The sequence below is a fragment of the Oratosquilla oratoria genome, chromosome 30 (assembly GCF_046742065.1).
Source record: "Oratosquilla oratoria isolate Oo_2021 chromosome 30, ASM4674206v1, whole genome shotgun sequence".
Classification (NCBI taxonomy): Eukaryota; Metazoa; Arthropoda; class Malacostraca; order Stomatopoda; family Squillidae; genus Oratosquilla; species Oratosquilla oratoria.
The window spans coordinates 9,580,694-9,603,852 of record NC_134806.1 but is presented as its reverse complement, the minus strand read 5'-3'; the positions used below and the strand labels follow the sequence as shown (position 1 = coordinate 9,603,852).

The 23,159-nt window shown below is 38.1% G+C and overlaps 1 protein-coding gene across 4 annotated transcripts in view; it reads right to left on the bottom strand.

Moving 5' to 3' along the window:
* The window catches only part of LOC143041011 (armadillo repeat-containing protein 8-like), a 108,107-nt gene extending 87,053 nt beyond the window's left edge, over window positions 1-21,054 (bottom strand). For 2 of the 4 annotated variants that reach the window (XM_076212557.1, XM_076212558.1), the window contains exons 1-2: window positions 20,371-20,481; window positions 3,972-4,045 (exon numbers count right to left, since the gene is read on the bottom strand). In XM_076212557.1, coding sequence (XP_076068672.1) covers window positions 3,972-4,045; window positions 20,371-20,469 — 173 coding nt within the window. In that variant the 5' untranslated portion in view covers window positions 20,470-20,481. Of the gene's footprint in view, window positions 1-3,971; window positions 4,046-20,370; window positions 20,486-21,035 lie in introns of those variants that run through there. The other 2 variants (XM_076212556.1, XM_076212555.1) reach the window with 2 other exon arrangements.
* Between the last annotated feature and the right edge of the window lie 2,105 nt (window positions 21,055-23,159).

The window sequence follows — 23,159 nt, the reverse complement described above, 5'->3', positions numbered from 1 at the left end:
TATATTAATGATATGGATGAAGGAATTGAAAGTTATATGAGCTTCTTCGCAGACGATGCAAAAATGTAAAAAAAAAAAAAGTGAACACCGAAGAAGATTGTGAATCACTGCAAATCGATTTCAATGAAGTATGGGAATGGAGTAGGAAGTAGATGGAATTCAACATTAAGGAGTGTAGTATAATGGAATTTGGAAGAAGCAAAAAAAGAATAGTGGGACCATATATATTGGGAGAGGAAGAAATTTAAAAAGTGGAAAAAGAGAAGGACCTAGGAGTCATTATTATAACATGTCCCCTGAGAAACATATAAACAATAAGATCAATCAAAGTGACATTTACATACCTGGACAAAGAAATGGTGAAGAAAATACTAGTCACTTTGATAAGACTAAAATTGGAGTATGTAGCGAGGACGTGGTCACCAATTACAAAAAAATGTATAACAAAACTTGAAAGAATACAAAGAGCAATTACGAAATTGGCACCAACACTCTCAGAATTATGATATGAGGAGAGGCTGGCGAAACTTGATCTGCAGACATAAGAGCAAAGAAGAGAGAGAGAGAGGAGACTTGATAACTATTTATAGAATCAACTTATACATGGATGGGGTAGTGCGAGAGGTAAATGCAAGGGTAGTGGGTCAGGGATTGGAGGTAGTTAAAGAAAATGGAGAAAAGTGGGAGGTGAGCCAGTTGTTGTTTGCGGACGACACTGCACTTGTGGCAGGATCGGAGGAGGGATTGAGGAAGTTGGTGACAGAGTTAGGGAGAGTATGTGATAGAAGAAAGCTAAAGATAAATGTGGGTAAAAGTAAGGTGATGAGATGTACAAGGGGTGAAAGTGGCAGTAGACTGGAAGTGAGCATTAAGGGAGAGCGACTGGAGGAAGTGGATAGTTTTAGATACTTGGGTACAAATGTGGCAGGAAAAGGTGGAGTGAAGGTGGAGGTAGAATGTAGATTGAGAGAAGCGAGTAAATGCCTTGGTGGATTAAAGAATGTAATGAGGAATAGACATTTGGGAATGGATGCTAAGAGGAGACTGTATGAAGGAGTGATTGTGCCAACAGCACTGTATGGGGAAGAAACATGGAACATAAGAGAGGAAGAGAGAAGGAGTTTGAATGTGTTTGAGATGAGGTGTCTGAGAAGTATGATGGGGGTTACTAGGCTAGAGTGAGAAATGAGGAGGTGAGGAGAACAGGGGTGGAAAGGGAGTTGGGAGATAGGGTTGATGAAAGAGTATTAGGATGGTTTGGACACATGGAAAGAATGAGTGAAGAAAGACTAGTAAAAGAGGTATGGAAGGCAGATGTGGAGGGAGTGAACATGAGGGGACGTCCGAGGATGAGGTGGATGGATGGGGTGAAGGGGGCTTTGGGGAAGAGGGGAATGTCTGTTGAGGAAGGACAGGAGAGGACAGAAGACAGGGGTGAATGGAGAATGGTTGTATATGGATGATGTTGTGATGCATGAGGTGGAATGGGTGGGGGGATGGGGGGTGGGGTAGTATGTGTGAGCAAAATTTGACGCAGCCTGAAGGGATTTCTCCCCGTCTTCTCCTTTATGCATGGGGGATGGAGAGAGGGGGTCGCCGATTTAATGAAGTGGCCTTGCTGTGGATGTGCTGTGTCTTGCGACACTGCTTCTGACCCAGGGCAGTGGACAAGGTGCAGGGATGACCCATCATCCAGGAGGTGCTAAGATAAGAGGGAGGGTGGAGGGGTGTGGAGTGTATTCAGGGATGGAATGGGTGGGAATGATTTTATGCCTTTTCCTTTTTGGCTACTTCCCTTGTAAGGGGGAAAAAGCCTTGGTATATATCTGTATGAAAGGCATGGAAATTATTGATAGAGAGGATCTAATAAAATGGGATAGTAGAGAATACAAGAGGACATGGAAAGAAAATCAAGAAAGACAATTATAGAAGAGACCTGAAAAATAACAGCTTTCCCCACAGGATAATAGATGTTTGGAACAGATTAGATGAGAATGTGGTGTGTACAAAAACAATACACAAATTTAAAAACAGTCTAGATAAAACGAGATATGGAGACGGGACACCATGAGCATAGCTCCCCTTCCCGTAAAATACAATTAGGTAAATACACACACACACACAAATATTTACATACCAACCACTACATACCAATGCTACATCCCTAAACTCCAATCACTCAACTCACTAACATGCCACATAATGACAGATGATCTAAAGTCACATCACCCAGTTTGGCTTAACACACAAAACAGCAAACCAAAGAGGACACAAAATACTAGAACAACTCCCCATGGTGGGTTATGGATCAATCTTCCTGATGTATCAATCACAAGCATTCTCAATAAACTGTAACTCCCATGAAGAAATAATAATAATAATAATAAACAAATACAGTATAAGCCCATTTAACTGGCACGAGTGGGACCAAAGACATGCCGGAAAGGGGAAATCCCGGTTACGAGAAGGAATATTAAAAAAATACATTTATTGCCTTTATTCATAGAGTACTTAAATAAAATTCATTCAATGGCTTCACTTTTGTTGTTTATTTATTTACCAGTATATTCATATTTATTTATCTTTATTTATTTTCATGAAATCACGTATGTCTCTTTGTTTAGAATGCTTGTCTCTCTGCATTAAAAATTCATTTTGAAGACAGTGAAGAGACATCACGTCGTGAGTCCCCATGTAAGTGCACTGCTCCGCAAACTTGATAAACGTTGCCAATCCTTTAGCAGCATCCTTCCACGTTACTCTTGGCTCTGGGTCATCTTCCTCTTCACTATCAGAGAGGGAAAGAAGATTAGAATGCATCCATGTAACATACCCTAAAAAATAGAGATGTGAATCTTTCATTATCTTTGCCATGACGGCAAACGTTAATGAACATACCTGTCTATGAATTCCTTGACTCCCCTGACACATCAAGTTTGCGTATTCCATGGCGAATCTTGAATTTGTGTAGCCACCCTTCAGAGAACTGACTATCTTCAATCTCCATCTTCGTGGCAAAGTCCTTAGCTTTTTCTCGAAGAATCGGGCCCAATATCGCTGCTCTTTCTGACCGCTTCAGGCAGAACCACTCATACAGCACTTTGTCTAAAGTGTCCACACGTTTTTGTTGTAGGGTGCAGCATTTCTCGGCAGCTTTGGGGAGTCTGTTTCTTTGATGAAGTCCCGCAACTTCTGGCTTTGGGCCTTGATGTCATATATAGTCGACGAACCAATGTTAAACTCTTCCATTAGTAGCTTCCTGTTCTCTCCTTTATTCAGGCGCTTGCAGATTTCCACCTTCTGCTGGAGAGTAAGCACCACACGCTTCTGCTTGTTGACTACCTTTGGCATGATGAAATGGCTTGGAATGACTGCACTGTATGAACACACGTGCAAAACTGAGAGGAGTGGGTGTGGTGTGCAGCTGGGGGAAGCGGGTTAGCTTGCTCTCGTCTCACCGGCGCTGCGTGGGCGTGACTCATGTGCACGTGTTGCGAGGCTCATTTGCGCATGCGTCGGTGCAGCGCTCACCACTTCGCGGCAGCGAGTTCCTGGAAGTGCGCTCCTTTGTTTGCTGTCGGTATGTGTTTGTGTTGAGAGAGTTTCTAATAGACAGTCGCACACTTAACATCAGGCGTCTTATTACAGTGGGCACTGGGCCTGACGGAGCGGCGGGATTTGTGGGAGATGGCGGGAAAGATGCGCGCTACCTCTGGCGGCGGCGGGAGTGACTCGGGAATTTTAAATTTTATTTTTTCGAATTTTTACATTTTTATACAAAATTGTTATTTCCTCGTGAATAATATGCCGATTATAAGAAGGAGCCGGATACGAGAATAACGGATAAAAGAGATTTTACTGTAAATAAATAATTACCTAACCAAACAAGCAATGTACATGCAATTGTTACCATGTTTATTGATACCAAATACTAGACATCTTTAAAACTTCAAATTCTTGTGTATAGATACCTGACAGCCTGAAAACATCTTTGTGGATCATTGGAGTACAGCTGATCAATGTAGCCTCGGCTATGTTCCACATCCTGTAAGAAAATTTTCTATATTACATTATGTTTGTATAGGTGAGGAGCTCATTCCAGGCCCTCAGTTGTAACTTAAGACATTACCTGTCCTAAGTGCTCTGTTCTATAAACAAGTTTCCATTGTGCAGTGTCTCATTAAAATGAAGCCAATAACTGGTTCCATTCATCTATGGAACCAATGATTATAACCACTGAAATACCATAAATTCATTACTTTGGTTTCTTGCCAATTTGATATCTATAACTTTCTTTGTTCAATGTCTGCTGAATGAAAGCTCAAATCTACAAGGGTTGTCCAAAGGAAACCTTATCATATACTGCAATGAAAGGCTGATGAAGCATGCATGTGAAGGGAGCACTGTATAAAAGTGACTGAACTTTAGTCTATCATTTACCACATCACAATTGATCATCAAGTTAGATGGGTTAATCTATATATAAGAGAGCTGTCTGTCTGAAGCCTTCCAAAATGGGACCTTTCGCAGTGAGCGATTTGATACCAGACACAGCCAGATTTTGTAATTCTTGCCGGAAAATAAATACTTTTTTGGGCAAGTTTTATAAGCTTACAGAGGTGTATCGTTGTACATTATTGTGTCTGAAATTTAAGTCAATTAATTTCATGATTGCAAACGGCATATAGCATTGTTTGAGCCTCTATTTATAATTACAGATGATATTCGTAAAACAGCCTATAATTGTATCAAGCCAAGCAATTTGTCATTTTCTACCGACTTCAATGGATGTATACTGATATATATTTTCATTTGAATGCACCAAGCAATAGGCAAATCCATGTAATGTATAGAAAATATAATTTTGCATCGAAGACTTAATTTTTCCGGTACGATTAACATGTGTCTTTCTCTTACTTTTTCTTGAATCTGACGTGCAGTCTGCAATGGCACACGTAAAATTAGTCATATTTGTTTGAAAATAGCTCCCAGCAGATCTCAGAAGCTATTCTTTACACAAACGTCGCTATCTTCGTACGTCCGCCATCACTGTTGTTATCTTTTATCTCACTGATTATCTTCATATACAGGACGTGACAGTGATATCCATTATTTTTCAATACTCTAAGATAAAATGCACAAACTGAAATCAACATCCTCTTATTTTTACTGCTCCTACTTACTTCAGTAAAAATAATTACCTAATTTTAGTTTTACCTTATAATTAAATTAACAAAGCCAGTAAGTAAAAATTATAACATTAAGTCATGTTTTCAATTTTAAATACATTTATGCAGCAATTTATGTCTACCTTTTTTTGAATATCGGTTTCCAAATTAGCTAGGTCACCCCTTTGCCTCGTGAAATCCAAGACAATTGAAAATTCTAGCGCTAATAGGAATCTACGAGCCTGACTGCGAAAGGTCCCATTGCTGATGACTGATTGGCTGAGAGTGGTGACGTCACAGCAACTGAGACGAGTGATTGGCTGCGAGCAAATTGAGAATGGTGATGTTACAGACACATAGACGACTTATTGGCTGAGAGCAGTGACGTTACAGCAACAGAGACAACTTTGGCTACAAGTGAAGTGAGCTCGCCCAAAGGGTGAATAAAATGTTCCCAATTCACAGGTGATGGCCTTTTAGAAATAAAAAAAGATGACATAGAGCATCTGAATGCGAGTAGATTATCTATATACAGGTAAACGTCGACTTACGATGGCCGCGACTTACGATTGTTCGACTTTACGATGACGACGACGACGACGACGATATGATAATTTAACCCCTTCCATACGGTGCCGCACACGTAGGCGTCATGAGGAGCAAGTGGATTCGCGACGCTGCCGTATCGGCGTCTTGATTATATTTATTGTAGTCGCACCTGTGTTTTTACATTCTCTCAAATGTGCCCTGAATCCCATTCTCTGTGGTTTTCAAAATTCGCGGGTGAAAGAGAGAACGATCGATATAAGCGGTGACTATATTTTATGATGCGAGTATTATTACGTCACGTCGTACGGCTGGCATTGGCTGCTGCCCGCGAGATTTAAGTTCCGTACTGAAAATACATATTATAGTGTTTGAATAAGGTAAAAAGGATAAAAATAATTAAATAAACTACTGTACATGTTTAATAGGCTATATTCAGTATCTCTGGTGGTTAATATACAGGTAGGCTAGGTACAGTGACCACGGAACAGAGTGGGGATCGACTTACGATGAGATCGTCTTACGATGGCTCTGTCGAAACCTAATGCCATCGTAAGTCGACGTTTACCTGTATTCACAAAAACGTTATTATTTAATTTGGATGAACACAACATGATGTCATGTCTTTTCAGCACATTCAACATGACATCACATTGTTGCAAAGGAATCGAAGTGGTTTTATTCAATTCAGCAAAGCAAACCATTAACTCCAGAACTTTTTACCATTTGAATAATTTTACTGGCATTGTTTTTCACACAAATAGAAATTTCTTGAAACAATAACGGAAGTGCCCAACGATAGTAATCACAATCTATGCAAATGTTGATGAATAAGAGTGACTCATCAGTTGTCAGTCTGTAATCAGCATTTGCCTGGTGAATACTTATCAAATATGTTCCCTAACTTTCTACTATTCCACTATTTGAAATGTTATTACCATAGAAAAAAACAAAAGAGTAAATGCAAGGAGATTGACTAAACAGTTGAGAGGAGCCAGGCAAACCAAAGAGCAGAGAGAAGAACAATGTAGGAGAAACACTGAAAGGCGTCGTGAGCTTCGCCTTGTGCAATTACAGGAGCGTCAAGGACAGATATTGGTAGAGGATGCAATTTGACATTGCAGTGCAAGGGAACAAATGTCTCAAGAACAACCTGAGAGGATACAACAACAGGATGCAGCACAGCACAGAGTGGTACGTCAAATGAATCAATGACAGACTTTCAATATGGCTCGGCAACGTGACATAGATAGATTTCTACAGGTTGCTGTTGATGCTGCATGTCATAGTTGTGGCCTTATTAAAGTACGTTGTTGACACTGCAATGCTTTGATGTTTCTTGGAGAAAGAACTGGGGTACACCTAACAATCCCAATTTTGGAATTTGCTGTAAATCAGGAGTGATTGGAATTACAAATATACCTGAGTTACCTCAAAAGCTATCTGATCTTTACATTATTGACACCCCAGAGGAGAAATATTTCAGATGCAATATTAGAAGATTCAACAGTGCAATGGCAATGTGCTCTATGAAAGTAGATGATGCAACAATATTAAGAGGAATTTCTAATTACAGAATCTACAGAATTGGTGCTCCTTGGAATAAATTATGAACCCTCCCATCCTGCTTACAAACATATTTCTATGATCCTGAAGAACAAATACAACAATGAATTGGGAGAATGTCTCTCAATAATGACGTTTATAAAGACATGCGAATAATTTTTTTTCCTTATCTTATTTTTTATTCATCCTATCATTTCATTGTGAGAAAATAAAATCATATACCATTAAGCATATATATTTAATAAATTAAAGTGCACATTAGGGCTAAATCCTGTTATCAAAGACAACAGGTAATGTACTAGTAATAATAATTGGCATGAGGAAGCAAAGAAGTGTATGGAAGAGAAGAAGCAGGCTTTCATAGATTGGTTACAAATTAGGACAAGGGAATCGTATGAGAGGTACAAAGTAAAGAGAAGAGAAGTGAAGCATAAGATAAAGGAGGCAAAGAGGAGAGCAGATGTGAAATGGGGTAAGAGTATGACAGAAAATTTTGAAAGTAATAAAAAGATGTTTTGGGAAGAAATTAAAAGAGGAAAAGGAGGCGAATCAAGTAGAGAAGTAAAGGTAAAAGGTGCAGATGGAGAGATGATAATGGGAGAGAAGGCAGTGAGCGGACAGTGGGAAGAATATTTTAGGGAGTTGCTAAATGTGAAGGAGGATGTGGAGGGAAATATAATTGTAGTGGGAAGCGCTAAGAAAATAACAGTGATGAGTGAGGAAAATGGAGGAGAAATAAGGAAAGAGGAAGTGAAAACAGCTGTTAAGATGATGAGAGCAGGTATGGCACCTGGGTTAGATGGATGCCATGAAAAATGTTTAAAAAAAAGGAGGTACAGTGGTGATGGACTGGCTGGTGAGGTTATTTAATATCTGTTTAAAAGAGGGCAGAGTACCAGAGGACTGAAGGAGTGCCTGTATAGTTCCACTTTACAAGGGAAAAGGGGACAAGTGTGAGTATAGTAGTTTCAGAGGGATCAGCTTGTTGAGTGTAGTTGGGAAGACTTATGGGAGGGTCTTGATTGAGAGGATTAGGAGAGGAACAGAGGGAGTAATTGGTGAGGAACAGTGTGGTTTTAGGACAGGTAGGGGTTGTGTAGATCAGATTTTTGTGGTAAGACAGATATGTGAGAAAGCTATAGGAAAAGGTAAAAATGTTTTTTGGGATTTTATGGATTTGGAAAAGGCTTATGGCAGGGTAGACAGGAGGGCACTGTGGGAGGTATTGCAGATATATGGGATAGGAGGAAAGCTGTTAAGAGCAGTCGAGAGTTTTTACGAGAGTAATAGAGCTTGTGTTAGGATTAGAAATGGAGAGAGTGAATGGTTTGAGGTAAAGGTGGGACTTCATCAGGGATGTGTTATGTTGCCCTGGCTGTTCAATCTATACATGGATGGGGTAGTGCAAGAGGTGAATGCAAGGGTAGCGGGTCAGGGGTTGGAGATGGTTAAGGAAAATGGAGAAAAGTGGGAGATAAGCCAGCTGTTGTTTGCTGATGACACTGCACTTGTAGCAGGATCAGAGGAGGGGTTGAGGAAGTAATTATCTTGGTGTAATTATCAGTAATGATCTCAAATCATCCAAGCAGTGTATTTCAGCCTCTGAGAAAGCAAATAAGATTCTAGGACTGATTGCACGATCTTTTGACTTCAAAAGTCCATCACTCATTAACAAGCTATATAAATCGTTAGTTCGTCCACATTTGGAATATGCTGTTTCCGTATGGTCACCGAATCTCATTAAAGACATTGACAGACTGGAAAAAGTACAACGGTGAGCCACAAAACTAATTCCAAATATCAAAAATGAATCATATGAAAATCGACTAAAACATATGAATCTGTTTTCCCTAAAAAAAGCGTAGACTCAGAGGTGACTTGATACAGGTCTTTAAAATTCTAAAGGGAACTGACATCAAAAGTGACAAAATTTTCACATTGAATGAGAATCAGACAAGAAACAATGGTCTCAAACTGTCCGCAAATAGATTCAATTTGGAAGTGGGTAGAAACAACTTCGCCAACTGTGTAGTTAGTGAATGGAATAAACTTCCTGCACAGGTAGTGCAATGTAGTTCAGTTCAAAGCTTTAAAAATCATTTAGATAAACACCTAAGCAAGATGCTGTAGTGATTATAATTTATTTCATATTATTTGTTTTTGTTTTGTTATCATTTGTCTGTTTGATTCTCATTTATCATTAGTTATAGGTCAATTTATTATTATTTACTATTTACCTGTTTGTTTATTATTTAACTACACCTATGCATTTACTTATGTATTTTATTTGTTATTAACATTAGAGTTTTTATTTATTAATTTATTAATATTATGATTTTTTTCCACATCCGACCTAGGTATGGACCAAAAGGTCTCCTGTTGGCATGCTCTGCCTTTGTAATCCTTTGTGACAGAGTTTGAGAAGCTGAAGCTAAATATGGGTAAAAGTAAGGTGATGAGATGTACAAGGGGAGAGAGTGACAGCAGGCTGGAAGTATTAAGGGGAGAGAGACTGGAGGAAGTGGATAGTTTTAGATACTTGGGTGTGAATGTGCCAGGAAAGGGAGGAGTGGGGATGGAGGTAAAATGTAGATTGAGAAAAGTGAGTAAATGCCTTTGGGGGATTAAAAAGTGTAATGAGACATAAACATTTGGGAATGGATGCAAAGAGGAGATTGTATGAAGGAGTGATTGAGCCGATAGCACTGTATTGGGCAGAAACATGTAACATAAGAGAGGAAGAGAGAAGGAGTTTCAATGTGTTTGAGATGAAATGCCTGAGAAGTATGATAGGGGTTACTAGAGATAGAGTGAGATATGAGGAGGTGAGGAGGAGAACAGGGGTGGAAAGGGAGTTGGAGATAGGGTTGATGCAAGAGTATTGGGATGGTTTGGACACATGGAAAGAATGAGTGAAGAAAGATTAGTAAAAGAGGTGTGGAAGGCAGAGGTGGAAGGAGTGAATATGAGGGGGCATCCTAGGATGAGATGGATGGATGGGGTAAAAGGGGCATTGGGAAAGAGAGGAACGTCTGTTGAGGAAGGACAGGAGAAGACAGAAGACAGGGATGAATGGAGAAGGGATGATGCTGTGAAGCATGAGGGGGAGTGGGTGGGGATGGGGGGGTGAGGGAGTATGTATGAGAAATAAACTGATACAGCCCAAAGGGATTTCTCCCCATCTTCTCCTTTTCTGTATGAGGGAAAGGAGAGGGGGGGTCGCCAAATAAATGAAGCGGCTTTACTGTGGATGTGCTGTCTTGCAACACTGCTTCTGATGCAGAGATGACCCGTCATCCAGGAGGTGCCAAGATAAGAGGGAGGGAAGAGGGTAGAAGGCAGTGGAGTATGTAGGGGATGGAATGGGTGGGAGTAGTTCCTATGCCTTTTTCTTTTGGCTACCTCCCAAGGGGGAAAAAACTTTTGGTATATGTATGTAATAAGAATTGATGCCTCAATTTTCATTTAGTGTTAAACCTGTAGCCTCATGGTAGTTTGCAATGGTCCCCAGGCCCTCCCACAGGTTTCTCTGGGAAGAAAATTTGGATTGTTGTCTATATTGTATTGGTGTGGGACTTTCTATGTCACCAGCTGAAAGTAATAGGAGGGGAATAGGTGCCAGTTATTAGCTCTCTATGTGTGGAAAGGTACAAGAAATACAAATGAAAATTATAGAAATCTTGGGTCCAGTCTAGCCCCTTAAGACAGCACCTCCTGATGGAAGTAAGGGAGTTCTGGGTTTTGAGAATGGGCAGTTTCATTGTCCATCTTGGAGGAAACACCACATGCAGGTACCCATCATTGGTCCCCACTGGATGGGTGCACCTAATAAATTGTAGCCAAGTTGAAGGATCTTAAACAGTAAAGTGTTTCCTAGAAATTGTATTTCAGATTAGGATAACTAAGTTTCTGAGACTTTTCAAATACTGCAACAGACTTAAGAGGAGGATTATCTGAACTGTACACATTGTCACAAGTGGTGTAGAAGAACACCCACCTAAGACTATCCCAAAATTAAAAGGACTAATATCAATGAATGACTATTATGCTGAGAATGTGCAAGCTGTTGATGTTGATTTATATATAGCATTACTGTACTGATCTAACTGACAGGTGAAAAGGAAAAAAGGGTTCTGCTCAAGGGGTCCTGTCTCTGTCTCCATGGGTCAACCTTGGCTTTACATTCATTAATGCATTTTGACTGGATTTCTTCAAGACTATTCCAAAAATTTATGTACCTGTCCACTAGAGCAATGGAGGAAACCAGTCACACTCCAACTAGAGACCCTCCATCCCAAATACATATTTACCTAATTGTAAAGGCCTGGCCACATTCAAACTACTCCAGATGTAACCACCACTGGCTGGACACAGAACGCCTCACACTACTATGCCCCATACTAACAATACCCAGACAACAACACAATATCTCTTCTCAAGTGACTTGTGGTACTAACCAGAGGCTTTTGCCAGTTTCCTGGAGGCCATGGGTCTTCTATATGAAACCAAGGGCAATGTATTGACAGACTGAAAAGAAAAAGAGCTATGCTAAAGCAGGGCCTATCTTTTTTCTTGATTATTTCCTCTTTCAGTCTGTTTCCAAAGTTGGTTGAAGCATCTCTATTAAAATATATATATATATATATATATATATATATATATATATATATATATATATATATATATATATATATATATATATATATATATATATATATATATATATATATATATATATATATATATACATATATATATATATCGTCGGCGGTGCATTGTAGTCCGATGATACCATGCTTCCTCCTATTCATAGTGTCTGAGATGGTTGTTGTCCAATTTTGGTGTAGAGTTTACTATGGCATGACGCTTCTTTCTATTTATGGTGTCTGAGATGGCTGTGTAGTCCAATTCTGGTGTTGATCTTTCTGGGGCATGACGGGCACTGGATGGATGGGGGGAGGACGAGGGGCGGCGAGACAAAGTCTTCTGAGTTGCCGTTTTTCCTCATCTCTCTCGTTTCGCATGATCTCGAACCTCTCCGTTCCAGCCCGAATTGTGTTGCGCCAGATTGAGCAGTCACTGGAGACCTCTTCCCAGGTCTCTGGCTCAATTGTGGTAGACCTCAGGGTGGCCTTCAGCTGGTCTTTGTACCTTAGGACGGGACGGCCACGTGGGCGTCCTCCTGTGGCCAACTCGCTAAAGAGGATTTGCCGGGGCAGTCTTGTTTCTGATACATATTTTGACACCCTTCTGAAAACTTGTCTTTTTCAGTTTTTCCTGTAACTTGTCATTCTCCCATTTGTCAGTGCTGTGTTGTCTATGAAAATATGTGTGACAGAATGTCACTAACCCTGACACTGTGGGCATTTATCATCTACTTGGAAGCCACTGCTTGAGTGTCCACCACACAACTGTAACAAGAAAACTGAAGATGTACTATGTCACCACAAAAACCATGTTGCATCAATCTATGTTCTTTTAATGCTCAAATGTTGATGAAAAGACAGAAAAAATGTCATAACAGATGATGAAACCTGGGTGCATGGTTATGATGATCCTCCATTATGGGAAAGGTGGAGGGGGAAACACGGGTCTTTATCTGATTATCGAGTTTATTCCTGACCGGTTTCGCTTACAATAGCTTCTTCAGAGGAGTGTTACTCTGGGTCGAAGTTGGCGGTGTATATAGTGAGTCAGGCCCACGTTCCCTCCTTGTGGAGTGGTTGGTGGCTGGTTCCAGTACATGTCAAACAGCACCGGTACAATATGATACAATAATAGTAATATAATAATAATACAACACGTGATCTATGATACAATATACAATATAAATTATAATATACAATATAATATACCAAATCATATCATGGTATATCACATTATAATACAACATAATAATTAGCATCGATACATAATCAATAATAATAAGAATAAATATGAAAATAAATGTCACCGTGATATTTTGTCACCGTGTTATGTCTGAGTTGTCCTGGGCGTCTTTCATTCCGTCCACTCCATTTCTCCCATCTCCCGGCCCGTGCTGTGTCCGGCAGTCATGTGTGAAACATCACACATGACTGCCGGACACTGCACGGGCCGGGAGATGGGAGAAATGGAGTGGATGGAATGAAAGACGCCCAGGACAACTCAGACATAACACGGTGACAAAATATCACGGTGACATTTATTTTCATATTTATTCTTATTATTATTGATTATGTATCGATGCTAATTATTATGTTGTATTATAATGTGATATACCATGATATGATTTGGTATATTATATTGTATATTATAATTTATATTGTATATTGTATCATAGATCACGTGTTGTATTATTATTATATTACTTTTATTGTATCATATTGTACCGGTGCTGTTTGACATGTACTGGAACCAGCCACCAACCACTCCACAAGGAGGGAACGTGGGCCTGACTCACTATATACACCGCCAACTTCGACCCAGAGTAACACTCCTCTGAAGAAGCTATTGTAAGCGAAACCGGTCAGGAATAAACTCGATAATCAGATAAAGACCCGTGTTTCCCCCTCCACCTTTCCCATAATTTGTCCCAATGTCTCTAGATCCTCCATTACTTATATACATATAAAAATAGGCCAAAAGGCCCTTTCCCCTTTTCAAATTGGGTGGCAGTCAAAGCATATACCCAAACTACACCCATTCCACACACACACACACACACACACATTTATATATATATATATATATATATATATATATATATATATATATATATATATATATCAATCCATTTGTTGTCCCTCCCACCTTCTCCCCAATTCAGATAAAGGATCATCTCTCCCTCACCATATTTGTGTGGGTCAGAGGCAAAGCATTAAAACAAAGCACTTCCACAGCAGGGCCAACAGCCAAAACTTGTTTACCCTCATCACTTCATTTCATGACAAAACCACACATCCCACCCCAACCCCCTTCAGCCATTAGAAATAAAAAGAGCAGAGAGGATGGAATTGTTGGGGAGATGCATCATTTCTTCATCCATTAATTACAATAAAATTCCAACTACCTGGATAAAGAGCCCACATATTATAATCATATTAAAATTAAATAAACCACCAGAAAACTCTGTATCCTACAGACCAATCTCTCTACTCTCCACTATATCCAAATTGATGGAAAGATCAGTAGGAGAAAGCAACACATGTAAACTACCCATCTCCTCTAACCAACATGAATTCAATGAGGGTCACTCCACCAGCATGCTACTCACAAAAAACAAGCGTTTGAGGGATTTAATACAAAAGCTCCACCAGAAAGAACAGTTATGGTGGCAAAAGACATAAATAAGGCATTTGATAAAGCTCTCAGATATATACTGTCAAATAGATTAGATATATAATAATGCCAAAAAATCATTAACGCACTTCTTATCAGTTACACAATGTAGAGTAACACAATATTTCTGGGACTAAAAGACTGTGCAGTGGAGACCTCCATTGCTATTCAACTTCCTCATTAGTGATCTCTCAAAACCAGCCCCAGAATTTCACACCAAAGCACTAACTTATGCAGATGACCTGATACTAATAACAATAACCCAGCATAAACACTACAAAACAACCCAAGACAGATAAGAACAATGGCTCTATGAGGTCAAAGAAAGGAAGCTTCACCCCAGAAATCATCAATAACATTGCTCACCCTACACAACAATGAAACAAAAACCATCCAACAGGAAATCATCATTCTTATATCTTTTGAGGCTTACAGCACACATTCCAGTTTTTTCATATTATTTTCTGTGATGGCTTGTTCTTGTAAAAATGGACTGGCATGCTAGCCAGTATGGGGTTCCTTCCAAAGGGAATCCAACTAGGCAAGAACTATACAAGTGAAACTAAACAGCCAAAACTGCCCATTGCAAAAGAACCATAAATGTTAGGCCCACTTTTGGCACTCGTATGACCTTCAGCCCACATATAAATAATGAGATAGTAAAAATCAACAAGAACATAAGCATACTAAAATCTAATCATAGTCTACAAACAATTCATTAGAACTACACTTGACTCTTCCACAACTTGGTTCCCAACAATCAGCAACAGACATTTTATAAACTATACAAAATAATGCTTTGAAAAGTAATATCAAAATACATCAAAACCACCCAAACAGGACACCAGCACTCAGAAATAAAAATTCTCCCCCATAGGATGTTACATGTGCATGAAAGGTATACATTTCTATGCTAGAGCCCTCAACCCCACTCACCTATCACATTATATCACACAAATATAACCAGCAGAACATAAAAAACAAGAGCAGCATACTAAACAAACATGTTCAATAATCTACCACCAGTACCACACAATATATCTACATAAAAACAGAAAAATAAGCTCTTCAAGACAGACTACCATAATCACTACTCCACGAAACCTTCTCTGCCCCAGCATAAGGCCCACAGGAAAATCCCTCTCACAAGAAGCAGGAACCACAATAGCACAATTGTATACAGGACACCATCCACCTCTAAAAGAATTCCAATACAGAATAGGCCTGGCCATAGAATCAAACTTAGATATAACCATCAAACTGAAGACATTGAACACCTCATCCCATACTGCTCCAAACTATCCCAAGTCTTGGTAAAATTTTAGAAGTGCACACTTATGCAACATACATAGATATACCATACCAATAACTTTTTCCCCTTCACAAGAGAGGTAGCCAAAAAATAAAAACATAAAATCCATTTCCACCCATTCCATCCCCACATACTCCACTCCCTTTCACCCTCCTCCCTCCCTCTGATCTTGGCTCCTCCTGGATGATGGGTCATCCCTGCATCTTGCCCACTGCCCGGGGTCAGAGGCAATGTAGCAAGACACAGCACATCCACAGCAAGGCTGCTTCATTTAATTGGCAATCCCCACTCTCCATCTCATGAAGAAAAATAGAAGACGGGGAGAAATCCCTTTGGATTGCGTCAAAATATCATTCACTATTACTCCTGCACCCCCACCCCCCATCATCCATACACAACCATTCTCCATTCACTCCTATCTTCTGCCTTCTCCCTTCCTTCCTCCACAAACATCACCCTTTCCCAATGCCCCTTTTACCCCATCCATCAGTTTCAACATTAGAAAATGAAATATTTTGTAAATTATAATACATCAATGTAATATACATTTTTCTTGGCAGAAATGAATAACAGAAAAGGTTGCTAAAAGCAACACACTAACGAATGGAACCATGGTGGCTGCTTGAGATGTCATCTTTGTTTTGATAGATGTGGAGGTAAAAAAAAAGTTCAAATATGATCAATTCATCTATTCTAATCTAACCTGCAACTGGTAATGCAGTACATATAATTCTAGAGGTAATCAGGGTTACTGTTGTCTTCAACCTTCAAATCTGTCAAAACAAAGATGGCATCATCCAAGCAAGATGCTGTAATGACTGCCATTTATTTTATATTACAGTATTTGTTATTGTTTGTTTATTTGCTTGATTTTCATTTATTATGTATCTGTCAATTTAATATTATTTACTATTTACCTGTTTATTTATTATTTAACCATACCTATGCATTTATTCTTTATTCATTTTTTTATAGTTATATTTTTTTTATCATTATATATTTTTTTTGCATCCGACCTAGTTATGGACCAAAAGGTCACCTGTCTGCATGCTCCGCCTTTGTAATCCTTTGTCTTAAGGAGTCGCCATGGCTCCATTTGCTCATGTATTGAACATAGCAATTTTTCTGTTATTGATTTCCAAGAAAAACGTATATTACATTGATGTATTATAATTGACAAGATTCCTATTTAATTTTCTAATGCTATATTGCGTAGGTGTGCACTTCTATAAAAAAAAAAAAAAAAAAAAAAAAAAAAAAAAAAAAAAAAAAAAAAAAAAAAAAAAATCTATCTTCCTTGAGTGACAACTGGGTCAGTCTGGTTGACCTCTGTGTGTTTCCTATAAGAGAGACCTGGGGCAACAGATTTTTTTTTTTTTTTTTTTTTTTTTTTTTTAGAAGTGTACACCTACGCAATATAGCATTAGAAAATTAGACATTAATTCTGTAATAAATATTTTTCTTGGCAGAAATCAACATTGAAAAACATTGCTAAAACCTATACAAAAACAAATTAAATCACTTAGACTCCTTTAGACGCCATCTTTGTTTTGATAGATTCGGAGGTTGCAGATGATGATGACAACCCTAATGACCTGTAGAATTACCGGTTAGGTTATAATCAACAAATTTATCATACTTTAATTTCTACAGCCTCTGCCTCTACCAAAACAAAGGTGGCATTTCAAGCAACTGAAGTGACTATGATTGTTGGTTTATAGTTTTTAGCAACCTTTTATATTATCAATTTCTGCCAAGAATAACATATATTGATGTATTATAATTTACATCTTTTAAGCTATTCTCGTTGATGTGTCTATATGGAAAACTTTTTCTTGACATTCTTCAGATATGTAGCCTTCATTTTGTTCCTATAACAGCCCCTTCAAACAAAAAATTACAAATGGGACTAAGATTCATGGACCTTAGCAGAAATTTACAAAAATTTCAAGTACAATATCAAATGAGGAAAAAAATAATTAGAAGAATAAATAAATAAAAATAAATATAAAGGTCAATTTATAGTTTCACCCAACCATAGAATTTGATATGTGGCTTATGTGTTTCTGGTGAGAAATGTTGTGATATGAACGATGGTGTACATCATTTCTGTCGCAAATGCATACTTTTGAAGTAATTAAGTATTGAAATTATGCACTTATGCGTACATCTCCCAAACGATGTGAGGGCACGTGTGGGAAATCGGGGTTTTTGGGTGGGGAAGACTAATAAATGGAGTAATGCGCATTGCAAAACAGGTATAAAATGAAGAAGACTAAAGAAACACAAAAAAACAAAAATATCCCATTTCGGCGGGTACCACGCGCGAAGCCATGTTTGTTTACTAACGATTGTATTTGTGACTATAGCCACTAGATTTAGGGAAGCCATTCGCGCAAGAGTTGGTAACCGTAAACTAACCTAACAGAGCTAATGTTAGTTTACGGTTAGGAAGTCTTGCGCGGCTGGAGTGGACTTCGCTAAATGTAGCGAGACATTTTTCAAATCGCTGGGAAAACAAACATGGCTGCTCGTGTTAGGCGGGACTCCGGCCCTAAAATGTGATTTTTATGGGTTTTTTTTTTATGGGTTTTTGTTCATTCTATACCTGTTTTCCAATGCGCATTAATCCATTTATCAGTGTTCCTTAGCTAAAAAACCCGATTTTCCAAACCTATGCGTTCAGGAGATGTAGGCATAAGTGCATAATTTCAATACCTAATTACTTCAAAAGAACGTATTTGCGATGGAAATGATGTACACCATCATTTATATGACAACATTTCTCACCAGAAACACATTAGCCACATATCAAATTCTATGATTGGGTGAAACTATATATTGTCCAAAATAAATACATCAATAAAAAGATTAATGCCATACAATTTTTTTTATTCATTTTCCATTCACTTGTATCATTTACACTCTCTCCCATTTTCAATAGTATCATAATGCTTCCTCAATATTAGAAAAGCAGTATATGATCAAGGGAAACTTATGTGGAAGAAATAAATTGTACGAAATTTATGATGTTGTTCAATGTTTTATATATGTCCAAGTTTTTACTACAATATCAGAAACTGTATTAATGAACAGAAATGTACAAGGTGTACATATAATCAACTTTCTGAACATCCAGCAAATAATTTTTTTTTTATAAATTACATAAATAACAAATTTGCAGATAATATGTGTTGTTTCAAGTTTCACTGAAAGGAAACTTGCAGACCATTGGGGGCTACATATAGTCCTTGGACTTTTCCATAGTCGTCCCTAAGAGGAAATACTATACAGTACTCTTTGTATTGTATAGTGTAGGACTTATTGTTACCTGCTTACAATTGTAGGAGGAAAGGAGCAGTTGCCATTTGTATGAGAGTCGAGGAAATACAGTCAAAGTTGGTAGAGAAAAATCTTAAGCCTGGTCTGGAGACCAAGGATCAGCCCCTTGGGTCTCCACCTCCAAATAGATGTGAAGGTATAGAAAAGTTCTCGCCACTCCTGGAATATAGTGATTCCAGCCAGAAAACCCCATCCATCCTTGTATAAGACTAAATAAATTTCCATAAACCTTTTTTTATTACTGCAGGGCCGGGAATTATTATTTAATAAATAATAGATGAAATGGTGGCACTACATCACCAAATGTATAAATTACCTTGATTAGATTAAAGGATTGTTGTTAAATGATTTTATTATATTTAGCATAGGACAGATAAAGGAGCAAATTGTGTTTCTGGATAGGACCATACCACAAAAGTGCCAAGTGTTGAATGTGGGTGACAAGGAGATATTCTATCTCAAAACCGTCTTGCAGGACAACCACTTGCAGAGGTCCATTATTGGTCTCCTGATCACTCTATGCAGATAAATACAATAATACCTAATGTCCAATATATAAAAAATGAAAATAATCAGGAACAGAAATGACTACAGTTTATAAAAAAAAAATACATACTTCAATCAATATTCTGGTGGTTCACAGTGGACTACCATTGAATTATTTTATTTTATTTTTTTAGATATTAAAAACACTTCTACTCGAGGGATAGTATTATTCACAAACCTGACACTGTAAATAACACATAAAAACTGTGAAATTGGGTCAGTGAAAACGAAATGTAAAAATACAAGGTCTTCCAAAGAAGGATACTTAGATCCTTGTGGGAAGGCATAGAATAAATAGAAAGACTGATGTTTTAAGACAAATTACTTAGTTTCTTTATTTTTTTACCACTAAGCCATAATGGTATGCTACATAGGTTATTTATTGCCTAAACATAATACTGCGCTTTATTCAGGATTTAACACAACACAAATAGGTAGTTACCTAACAATAGTTTCCTTGGTTAACTTTGGAGATGTCAAAACAATAATAACAACAGTAAAGCCTCACTATTAAAAGTTATAATTAGAAAATTGAAAATAATAAACACTGTAACATGGACTGGTGCTTACCATATACGCAGGAAGAACCTCCATTACCATTAATTCATGAGTAAACGCACAATTGTCAACCGGTCCTACGTTTGTCCTGACAGCTGTGTTTTGGTACATCTGATATATAAACAAAATTACTCCAATGCGTTCACCATAGTGGCTAGAACACTACCGAACATTCCTTTTACTATTTTTTTAAATTCTAAAAGCAGAAAATAAACGATACTCAAATATTATTGTTTTGTAATTTTAAAATACTCTACCAGATGTTACTGTCGATGACTGCGATAATGAAACAAAAAAATATTACATTAAAATCCAGGTAAACCCTTTATATACTTACATATACGCTTATATGCATGAAAATGTATAGAAGCGTCTGGATATCAAACTTAAGACTTAGTAATTACAACTAGTTATCGTAAGCAGAACACAAAACAATTCAGGTCTTCCTACCATTCTGAACATGTCATTCTGTATTTGCCCCAAAAACGCAATGTTTGAAATCTGGTGGCAGATTTAAGAATTAGAGAAAGGACTCTCACAAACAGCTGAAGGCTAGCATTGTGTCCCTCAGTGTAGCAACAGTATTGACAAGAAGAGGAAAACATGTCTCCAATATGTCCTCAAGTATTTAGAAATTGGAAGGTTGCAATTAGGACCAAGAAGCCTGTAAAATATACCATGTGTATCTGAGGTGCGATTCGATATTACCGAGGCACAATCCGAATTCAATCAAAGGAATACCACCGGGGGAAGGAGGTCAAGCTATTTCACAAAGTCCACTTGTCAAGTTCTTGTCGTTCACCTGAATGACGACGCTACTTTTTGGCACCACAGTCTGACAATAGAAAAAGAACAAACAAATGGGTGGATGAGTCCTCAGAAGTTTTAAGATCAAGGGAACACGAACTCGTGATGATTTTGGAAGGCTGTACATGCAGTACTTGAAAACTGCAACCAACTCTGGTGACACCATAAAAAGGTGAAATGCAGGAGTTTGACATTAACCAGAAAAATTACAGACATAGAAAAACTTCAGCTACCCGGAGCACTTGGAGAAAATTAGACTATGCTCTCAGCTGAGAAGGAAGAGTAATCGGATTGTGTTTATGTATGCTGTGTGATTCATCACGTTCTTGGATCACATGCTGAGGTCGTACTAGAGAACTATCACCCTCCCACATGAGAGCACACAGCCCATACTGTATTGCTCGTGGTGTAGTGGGAAAGTGAGGAAAAAAGAGAAGGGGAGGGATTACTGAAGGAAATGAGGAAGGAGAGGACTTGGTCCAGGCAGGCAGACGCCATGTAAACAAACGCGGGCGGGATCAATTTAGTAACGATGAAGGGTCTAACAAAAATGTAAAGATTAGAAACATAGATATGAGCAGCACAATAGAAGGTGAGGATAATAATTTCCAGGGATTTAATGAGGGGGGGGGATACCAACCTCCCCCGACTGGCAAGACTAAAGGAAAAACTTGAACAAATGACCGAACATTGGGAGAGTAGGTTCGGTAGAATGTCAAAAATTGCGCAAAGGGTTGAAAGATTGGAAGAACTAGAGAAGGCGAACAAAAACTTAACTAAGGAAATAGAAGAACTAAAAAGACAGTTAAAAGAAGTAAAAGAGGAGAATGAAGAATTAAAGAGGAATAATAAAGAAAACAAAGAGGCTATAGCTAAAGAAGCTAAGGGTTGGAAGACAATCCAAGAAAACAGTAAAGTTGCATTTACTGACATAATTAAACAGCAAATGAAAGAACAAACTGAAGACTCAGTTATTAAAGTGATGAGACCGAAGGAGAATATAGTAAGAGACTTAGCAGATAAAAAGAAATGTATAATTATATTAGGAATGGAAGATAAACACAACCCAGATAGAACCACAAGAATCAATGAGGAAAATGAAAAAGTAAGCAGATTACTAGAATTAGTTCAGGAAGATGAACCTGAAATCATGAAACAAATTGAAGAGAAGTTTAGACTCGGGAAGTATAATACAGATAAGACCAGACCAATTAAGATTAAATTCAGGTCACAAACGACGGCAGAGAATATCTTAGCAAAAACAGGGAAACTAGCAGCAAGTGAACAATATAAAAAGGTATGGATAAAAAGAGAAACGAATAAAGAGGAAAGAGAGGAGGAAAAAATGAAAAGACACGAAGCTAAGGAAAAAACGAGAACAGAACAGAGTCAGAAAAAGAGAAATTCTATTGGAGAGTAGTGAATATGAAAGTAAGGAAATACGACATACTAGAGAAAAACAAATATGTCACATATGGAAAGAATACAGTAGAGATGATTATGATCGAAGTAGAAGACAGAGATAACAAGAGCAGAAAGTTTGTGATAAATTATGTGCCTCCAAAAACAGCCTCGTGGGAAGAGATTAAACATAAAAGTATGTTAGAAGACACAAAGATAACATTAAATAAGATAATGGAAGATGAGGAAGAATAGTTATGATGGGCGACTTTAATTGCAAAGAAGTCTGCTGGGAAGAGATGACAGTAAAGGGTGGAGACGGCTCATGGGGAAATGTTCTACTCGAGATGATTATTGACCATACAATGACGCAGTGGATACAGGAGAACACTAGGTATAGAAATGAAGAAGAACCATCAAGACTAGACCTAATATTCACATCTGAACCTAGAATAGTAGAAAAGATTGAATATAAAACACCAATAAGTAAAAGTGACCACATATTGATTGAACTGGAACTAAATGATGAAAAATACATGAAAAGAAATGGACAAATAGAAACGGAAGAATGATGTATGAAAAAACAAACTTTG